A 10,051-nucleotide genomic window follows, 5' to 3' on the forward strand; every position below is an offset into this window, starting at 1 on the left:
TTAAGCACTCCTGCAAGTAGCAGATCCATTGCTTTCTGTGATCATATCCCCAGATGTTTTCAGCTTACACCTCCCAACTCAGCTCTCTCTGAATCTCTCTCAAACTGCAGTTTTGTTTTGTCTTTTGTTTTGTTTTGTTTTGTCTTGTTTTAATATCCAAAAATCTGTTTCTGTTATTTTACACAAATACATTCAGCCTTGGGAAAGGCATCAAATTTTCTTTCCCTTTTTTAAAAAAATAAATAAAAATCAGAACATTCTTGAGAAATTTCCCAATTTTAATGGGGTGTTGTTTGGTGGTGGTGTCATGTTATTTTAATTTATTATTTGCCCTTCTTTTCCCCCCATGGTCCCAGGGGGGAACATCCATACGCAAATGAATTGTAGGAGTGTTGTGTGTGCCTGATTATGGTATAATTTGTCTTTGCTTATGTTTAAATGTGCTGTGAATTGCATGGAGACCTTTGGGTAACAAGCAGCTAATAAGTCCAATCAATAAATCAGTCAGTAATATTCTTCTAGCCCTTTGATCTATTGAAAAGCCATCAACCACCATTAACACACATTTGTCAATTGCTGAATCACAGCATTGGTCCATCAAGTCTAGCAGGGTCTAAGCCAGCTTTCTAGAAGCTGATGCCATAAGCTGTTGGGCTTCCAATTCCTATCAGGCCCAGACAGCCCTGTGGTCTGGGCAGACTACTCTGTTGCTGAAGATCCAGAAGTTGAACTTACTTGGGAGCTATCTGTGCACATAACCACTTACTCCTACCAGTGGCTTTTGAATCCATCCTGTGCACACATGACGTTAGCCACACTCCATATCTATCCTGTAGTTTGAGAAAATTGCTGTTTCTTTTTACCGCCCACTTGAAACCATTGATAAATGGTTCTAAGTATCTTCTTTTCTGATGTGTGTGAATGGAGAATACATCATGCAGTGACAATTAATGTAGCCCTTTTAATAATAATTAGCATGACAAACAAAAGGAAGTGCTTCTGTGTAATTAACTTATGAGATTCATTACTTTGACGCCTTTAAAAAATGAATGAGGGGGAAAATAATAATTACAAAGATGCCTAGGACCAGTATTGGTCACTGAGTTGGATCTCCTTTTGCCGCAGCGCACATCTTTATGCCAGATCCTTAGGACAAACTTTCATGTGTTGCTTGTAAACACCAAGGTTCATTGGGCTTGCTGCTGTTAGATGCAGAACATTGGAGCTGGTGAAATTTGGTCTGATTCAACTAGACAGTTTTTGTATTTTTAAAACAGTAAAAGAAGTGCATATCTCTTTGAATTAACATGGAGTGTGTGTGTGTGTGTGTGTGTGTGTGTGTGTACAGTGGTGCCTCGCAAGACGAAATTAATCCGTTCCGCGAGTCTCTTCGTCTTGCGGTTTTTTCGTCTTGCGAAGCACGGCTATTAGCGGCTTAGCGGCTATTAACGGCTTAGCGGCTATTAACAGCTTAGCGGCTTTAAGAAAAAGGAAACAAACTCACAAGAACTCGCAAGATGTTTCATCTTGCGAAGCAGGCCCATAGGGAAATTCGTCTTGCGGAACGACTCAAAAAACGCAAAACCCTTTCGTCTAGCGAGTTTTTCGTCTTGCGAGGCATTCGTCTTGCGGGGCACCACTGTAGATGTATATGCCACATTCTCAGATATGGCTAAAATGTTCTTATCAACATAAAGTAACATTAGCTCCCCCCCCATTTTCTTCTCAAGGTGTTCTTTGCATCTGTTCAGTCTGGAGGCAGCAGTCAAATATACTTTATGACACTTGGCCAGAACATACTATTCAACTGGTAAATCACATCAGGATGAAATATCGTTTGATCTTTCCCACTGGATGTAAAAAGGAAGCCGGTTGCAGACGTTTCCATATTTTTCCACAAGGAGTAACAAGAACCCTACCATCATTATACCGTCCTTCAGCTGTGGAAAAGTTCGATTTTCTTTTCTTTTCACATAAATATTGAAGTGTTGTTTTGCTAAGTGTTTTATCTTTTCATTCTGGACAACAATATGTAGATATATGTCTTGCTGTGAGCTGGAAATCCACTTGATGTTAAATTGGTTTTGTATCCTTTTGCTCTTCTTGAAAAATCTTAGCCAAAAGTATTCATCTTCATCTCAGAACTTACAAGGGATAACTTTTACTTCTCAGCAAAAATGACTTATTGGATTCTTTTTTCAGTCGGGGCAAGTCTGGGAGAAGTCCCCAGTGATCTGTTACCCGTAAGTCATATGGGGCTGCTGGGTTCTCCTGGAGACATCCTGATTTTTATCAGGTTTTGAAACCTTGTATACGTAATGACAGTACACTGCTATATACACTATTACTGTATAATGTATTTCTAATGATATTTTAAACAGCAATGTATTGCTTACAGACATGGGGTGTTTGTAGATGGATCCTACAAACCTTGCTTGCACTTGTGGCCCTTACTTCAAGTGCAGCATCCAAGCTCCTTCTAGTTTTTTTGGTGACATAATCTGGTTTCAATAGAAATTGCTATTTGTGTATAAGTCTGTAAATATGTTCTTTTCTCAACCCAAAGGAACAAGGGCCACAGTTCACTGGGGACTTCTTGCTGAAATGGGGGTGGTTCCTGCTCATTTCAGTGGGAGCTTAACACAGCAGAATTTGCCAGTTGATTAGCCTTTAAAAACAAGAAAACTCCTGACACGCATTGTGTATGAATTATGTCTGAGCAATAGTGACACACTGGTGTTTTTCCACCATGAAATTATATTCTCAGGGGTTTATATTTTGGGCTACTCTAGACTTCAGCTTTCAGGTTTACATGTGCAATTGTGACTTAGCTAAAGTTCATGCAATACTTTGAAAAATGCAAAGCACTATAAAAAGTACTACATACTATGATTATATAATAACTGAAAACTTGATACAAAATATTTTTTATCCAAGATAGATATACAGCAGTCTTTATTGGGGTGGGGGTGGAGGGGAATAGGAGGTTGGGGAAATTAAGTATTTTAAAATTAATATAGAGATGTGCCAGAACAGAAGCGGCAAGGTCACATAAGATGGCCTTCAGACGATGTTCAGACAGATGTATTTTCAAAGGACACTGTGACTCGGTAACACATTTTATGTTTGCGGGTGGTTTCAGATTCCGTCCTTGGCATTATCTCAGCATTATGACTGGAAAAAACTGGAGAGATAATGCTTGCCAAAACCATAAAATACTGCACTAGATAGCCTGACTAAGGCAACTCCCTATGTACCTATGCAAAGCTATAACGATTTTAGTTAATTGCTAAAATATGCAGAACAGATATTGGGGTGCTCTGACTTCAGGTATCTGAGAAAGTTCTTTGATTTTATTCTACAAGCTGAAGCTTTGACTGAGTATGGCTAGCTACACCAGATTAAGCAACTGCAAGGAAGCCAATGCTGAAGCAGTATCCATTGTTAGAGTCTCCACCTTAAAGCGATGCCCCTTTTATTTCTTCCATCGTGTTTTACAAGAAGTGGAAACTCCCCGCTGTGATCTTTGCTTCATGAAATTAAACGTTTGTTTTCTTTTTGCATCTGCTCCTATTGCACAATTTCACACTGTATCTTCCCCCCAGAATTTGATGGAGGAGATAGCCATTTTGAGGCCCTTGATGGAATGGCTAGGATAGTCAAAGGTTCACCCATCAATTGGTTGGTTGGCCTTCTTGCTATTTGTGTCAGATTTGTATCAAGTCATTCTCTTTCTTGATCAGGATCTCATCTGAACATTACTGACATAAGGAGATATATATATATACACATATATATGAATGACCGGAAGTGATTTGTGAGCTTATCTAATGATTTAAAATCTAATTATTTAAAAGGGCTCTTTGGTTTGCTACAGGATCCCACCCCTTGATGCGTCCCCTAGTCAACTGATTGCCAGCAAGTGGTAATTTCAAGCTGGGTAGCTGTCTGTGTGCTGACAATGGTATTCCGTCAACTGCTTTTCTCAGTATTCCCAAGGATGGGCTGTAGGTCACTTGTGAAGTTGTGATTTGCTGCAGTACCTTTAACTTGCAGAAGGGGAGTCCAGTTGTGTTGTCTCATAGTTTGTGTTCCTGCCTTTTGTGATTTCATAGAATCATAGAATTGTAGAATTGGAAGGGACCATGAAGTCCATCTAGTCTGACCCTCTGCAAGGCAGGACTCTTGTGCCCAATGTGGGGCTTGAACCCTTGACCGTGAGCTTAAGAGTCTCATGCTCTACTGACTGAGTTAATTGAGTCAGTCCACTATTCTAACTCAGTTGTTGAGACTCAAGAAAGGAGTTTATCCAAGATCATACAGGTATTTTCCAGGACATTTGGATGCAAATAGATGCGAAAAGATATCTCGCAACTGTCGGGGGAATTGCCTTAGGCAGTTGTGTACACACACACACACACACACACAAAAGTGAATTTCGGGAGACAGATCATGAAATGCCAAAAACCTCTAACTTCCTAAGATATTTAGCTGAACTTGCTTGCAATGGCCCTTGTTTGGTTGAAACTATCATCTGCAAATAAACCACATGGAAATCAGTGTGGTACTTCGTGAAGAAGGGGCTTGAAATCTGTTAGCATTTTGTCAATTTCAGTGAAAGGACCAGCAGAGTTGCAAGTCACCCTGACATTCTGAAACCATCTTTTGCTTTCTCTTTTAGAAAACTACTTTAAGTAAACAAATGGTCATCACTGAAAGCCAAGTGTTCACCAGCACTTATCCAACTTGTTTTTATAATGCTTTTTTTAAAAATGTGTTAAAATGAAAAGGGGAAATTTCAGTTGATTTAATATCATCAGTTGTAATTGGTATATAAAAGTTTCATAGGCTTCAGGTATACATAATGAGATAAATGATTCCTCCACTTTGAGCTACGTGGCTGGGAAAGGGCCTTAGCTCTGTAGTTGGGCCATCGCTTTGCATGCAAAAGATTCTAGGTTCAATCTGCGAATTCTCCAGGTATGTTTAGGGCAAGACCCTTGTCTGTAACCCTGGACAGCCATTCCCAGCCAGTGCTGATTATACGAAGCAGATGAACCATTGGTCTGACTTGATTTAAGGCAGCTTCCTATGTAGCTCAATCCGTTGGTTTGCTGACTTTTTTCTTTTCTTTTTTTATAAGAGTGTATCTATGGGATGGGCAAAGAGCAACAGCAGAATTTCCCTCTTGAATTACAGAACTATCAGTAGAGAAAATAGGATGGTATGGGGATGTGTGGCAAAGGTTATGTAGGGTATGTAGGGATGGCTGCTTTTCTCTCCCAAGTCTCAGACAGTTCAGAGTTCGCACAAAAAACAGCAGATATACAGGCTGCGATAGGAACTAACTCCTAGAGGCCAAGGTCCCTTCAGCTCCCTCCATAGATTATTTGAGGGGACCAGTCCTCCCCCCTCCCAGTTGATGGGCATTGCCATTCAAATGGTATGTGTGTGCTGTGTTCTGTGATTGATTTTGTGGGGTAGGGCTTACCTGCCACACGCCACCCAATATTTTATATAAGTTGCCACCTCTCCATGTTGCATTCACGTGCCACTGTAAGGTTTGGTTAATGGTTCATTGAGAACATGCAGACTGCTCGTGTTTTGCTCCCCTCCTTTTTGCAAGTGGGAGGGGAAAAAACTCCACAAACCTTGGCTGCTATTGCATCTGAACTAGGTATTGTGGTTGTTTGGCTCCAAGCAAACTACAGTGGTTATGCCAAGAGCAAACCTTGGCTTGCATATCAGGTTTTGCTTTAGGGAAAGCAAACCATGAGCCCTGGCTCGATTGCCAGATTAAGCTAAGAATCGTGGTTTGTTGCTCCCATGCACTAGCAGGACAGGAGCAATCTGTACACTCATGATAAATAGTTAATGATGGTTTATTGCAGGGATGGCCAGCGTGGCACCCTTCAGATGTTATTAGACTAAATATCTGACCATTGTGAATGCTGGCTGTGGCTGATGGGAACTGTAGTCTGTGAGGTCTTGCAGAGAACACAAACTGGACATTACGGCTGCATCCCTACACACACTTACCAAGGAGGAAGCCCCACTGACCACAGCAGGACCAATGCCTGAGAAAACACATAGAATTGCAGTGTGAGAATATGTACTGTTATCTTTATTATTAGTTTGCCGTGGGATAAGCAGTCTTTAGACATTATTCTTTTGCTGTGGCATTAACAAAAGCTAGGTGATAGGGGTCTGTTATTCCTAAGCATGGTAGATCAAAAAACCCAGGTTTTTTCATAGTTCACACTTAATGCAACAGTTAGGAAGAGCAACGCTGTGAGAGTCAACCAATGCCAGTAGGGAGAAATGAATAAATGGTCAGGAAAGGTATGTGAAATGTCACTAAGAAGAAAATAGAAAGGCGAATGTTGGTGAACTATCAGGTTGCTGAGTGATTCCATGCCCACATTCTTGCAAGCAAGTTTCAACTCCATTAGAGTTGTTTTTGAGTAAAATTGCATACAAAAGGAACACAGGAAGCTACCTTAAACTGAGTTGGACCAATATGGGCTGCACTGACAGCTGGCAGAAATTCAGGGTTTCAGAGACACAACATTCCCAGTCCTCACCCAACAATTTTATCTTTTTTGAATAACTTTTTGCAGTTACTTGCATGGAAACATACTGAAAATTGATTAACAGGAAGACTTATGAAGGCTTGAGGTCAATGGGAAGATTACAAGCAAGTGAAGCAGGATAACTGTTGATTATCCTTATAACCTCCCAGCTACCAAATCCGAATGAATGTTCAATAGATACCAAGTGTAATCTAGCCTCTGTGTAAGCAAGTCAGGTAGGATACATGCACAGGGAGCCCTGAGAAGATTAACACAATCCTAACTCAGAACTAAACCCTATTTAATTCAATGGGGCTTATTTTCAGGCCACCAGAGTTGGGACTGCAGCCTTAAAAACTCTGCTCATGTTTGTTTGTTTGCTTGCTTGCTTGCTTGCTTTTTGAAAACAAAATTCAAGTGAAATAATTATTCAGGATAAAATGCTCTAGGGAGAGAATATAATTATTAATAAGAATCCAGCAATACTGATGTCCTAGTCATTCCCACAACTGCTTTTCTTAAAAGAATTCTCCATATTTGTAATTTACTGTTGTAAAAAAAGTAATGAAAGCAATAAATTGTGCACTTACATTTATTTTGCAAGTTGCATTGTTCTAGCCCAAACCGGTGAATCCAGAAAGTGAAAACAATAAATGCTATGTACTGTATGTCATTGGGAATTTTTTATTTTATACTAATTGTTCTTTAATGTCCAAATTGTATATTTGTAACAGCAAAAATAAAGCAATATTCTGAGCAGAAAACTGGATTTCTTTTAACCCTTACATTCTGGCGATAACTAATATAATGTCAAGTATAATTAGAGCAGCACAGAGCTAAGCACACCTGATTCAATTTTATTTCTGTTGGAAGAGCACAGTATTCAACATGAGCCAGTGCTTTGAAAAAACAATACAGAAATCACTCCCATTCTCCGAGTTGTACCAACTATCTCCAAGATTTAAAGGTCATTTCCTCCTCCTCAAAAGAATATCGGGAACGGTAGTTTACACTTCACAAATATGCAGTTCCCAGCACCCTTAACAAACCACTGCTCCAAGGATTCTTGGGGGGAAGCTACGTGCTTAAATGTATGGTGTATACTCAGATAAAACTATTAAAATTCAGAGTCTTAAATGTCCAGGTGGTGCAGAATCCAGCACTCAGGTTGTTCACCAGGGCAAAATGGTTTGAGCACATTACATCAATTCTGGCCTGACTGCACTGGGTGACAGTTACTTTCCAGGCTCAATTCAAAGTGCTGGTTTGACCTGCAAAGCCTTAACTGGTTCAGGTCTGCAGTACCTCAAAGACCACCTTTCTACCTGGACCCTGCTTTCATCCTCTGAGGCCCTTCTTCATGTGCCTCCTTCATGAGAGGTCCAGAGGGTGGCAACATGAGAACAGACCTTTTCTGCAGTGGCTACACGCTTGTGGAATGCTCTCCTCCAGGACATGTGCCTGGCACCTTCCTTATACACCTTTAGGTGCCAGGAAAAATCATTCCTCTTTAACCATAGCCTTTGGCTGATTAACATCCTATGTCTTTTAAAATGTGTTTGTGGGGTGGGGTATTGGTTTGTTTTTGTTTTGTATTTGGGTGAAGGGCAGCATACAAATTACCGTATTTTTCGCTCTATAACACGCACCTGACCATAACACGCACATAGTTTTTAGAGGAGGAAAACAAGAAAAAAAATATTCTAAATGAAACAATGGGTGTATGATTTTTGTGGTTCATGCTGTGGCCACAGACATGTGATCTGATGGTGAGTTTGGGGCAGCCCAATGCAAAAATTCTGAGGATCCATGTGGATCCATGCTTTGTAACCACGTTTTTGCGCCATTGCGGCCCCATGAAACAGTGGGTGCATGTGTGTTTTTTGGTGCAGGCTGTAGCCATGGACATGCTATGTGATCTGATGGTGAATTTGGGGTGACCCAGTGCAAAAATCCTGAGGATCCATGTGGATCCGTGCTTTGTAACCACGTTTTAAGTGGGGAGGGAAGGAAAAGCACTCAAGGGAAAAGGAGCACGCGTGGGGTGTGTGGAGAAGGATGCTGCTAATAATGCAGGAGAGGGGTTTAAGGGGAGAAGGAACACACGTGGGGTGTAAGCGGCTCCTCTCCCGCTTTGCTGTTTCAAAGCGAGCCACGGAGGAGGGAAGGAAGGGGAACCATGGATCCTCTGCTCACGACTGCAGCAGATCCCCCCGCCATCCGTAGACATTCACTCCATAACACGCACAGACATTTCCCCTTACTTTCTAGGAGGAAAAAAGTGAGTGTTATGGAGAGAAAAATACGGTAAATAAACCCTTAGCAAAGCAAAGTTAGGAAGATTCTAAGCAGGGGAAGGTCATATTCCTTCCCAGGCATTCAAAGAACATGCATTAAGATCCTCCATGAGAATGGATCCTGCATCTTCTCCTATGTTCCACTTACTATGCCAGTGGAATAGGTCTCCTTCTATTACTACCAATAGTAACAGAACATTCTCAATAGTAATTGAGAATAGTCGCTCTGCTTACCCTGTACACACTGGGACTGTACACAGATATATCACAAAACGGCTCTCTTGCATGCAATAGCCTTTTTGTTCCCGGTGTCTAGCATTTCCCCATTTCTCTACTCACAAATACATATAATATGTATATCCAAATGAGGCAAAATACACCTGACTGGGCACCAAATCAGCAAAACATATGCCATAATGAACCTGTAAAAAGATAGCTGCAGAAAACATGCTTTGGTGTTATTTTGAAAAAGATTAACTCAGTTCATTTGTTTGTGGAGTGATCAGTATAGGGAAAATTTGCGCGCGGGGGGGGGGGAGTTTCAAGGCAATGTAAAGATACAAATGCCAGCTATGTAATAGTCTTCTTTTTAATGTTGTGGATAGAATAAAGTCTTAGATTTTTATTTTTAAAACATGCTTTTCTGTTTTTCTTATCAACGGCCGTTTAATATTTTGTACATAGTGTACAAATTTGTTTAATTGACTTCAACGAAACGAAAAAAATTGTGCCACCTTTCAGAAATGAGTCTAGAGCAGTTTGCAAAACTAAGATGAAACGCGAGGACGAAGTGCAAGAAGCAACATCGTGTTTGGTTTGTGTGGTGTTTTTTTTTTAAAAAAAAATTAAATACACCTCCGTATAACTAAACATTTGCCTTTAATAACTAGTCAGTAGTTCGAGGACATCGAAACGGTTTTAAGCTCTTTGTCTTTTAAATCAGTGACCCCAAGCGCTTCATGCTGTTGTGTCTAAAACATCCCTTTCACATATTTCAGAGGAGACAGTTGAGCTAATCAGCAGCAAAAAGCGAAAGAACCTCGTGGCAACTGATTCGGGGCCAAGTTCCACCGAACTCCAGAAGGCTTACTTCTGATAAGATGCGTGCAAAAACAACTCAGAAGCAAGTCCCATAGTGTTCAATGCTACTTACTCCCCAGTAACAGCACACTGCTGCCTTCT

General features: G+C 40.7%; 1 protein-coding gene across 3 annotated transcripts in view; it reads left to right on the forward strand.

The window, feature by feature from the left end:
• Positions 1-7,336, forward strand: part of NRK (Nik related kinase) — a 130,463-nt gene extending 123,127 nt beyond the window's left edge. For all 3 annotated transcript variants that reach the window (XM_080991075.1, XM_080991074.1, XM_080991076.1), the window contains one exon: positions 1,731-7,336. In XM_080991075.1, the coding sequence (XP_080847201.1) occupies positions 1,731-1,814 (84 nt within the window). In that variant the 3' untranslated portion in view covers positions 1,815-7,336. The remainder of the gene's footprint in view (positions 1-1,730) is intronic.
• The last annotated feature ends 2,715 nt before the right edge of the window (positions 7,337-10,051 follow it).

The sequence above is a fragment of the Podarcis pityusensis genome, assembly GCF_964106645.2.
Source record: "Podarcis pityusensis genome assembly, chromosome: Z".
Taxonomy (NCBI): Eukaryota; Metazoa; Chordata; class Lepidosauria; order Squamata; family Lacertidae; genus Podarcis; species Podarcis pityusensis.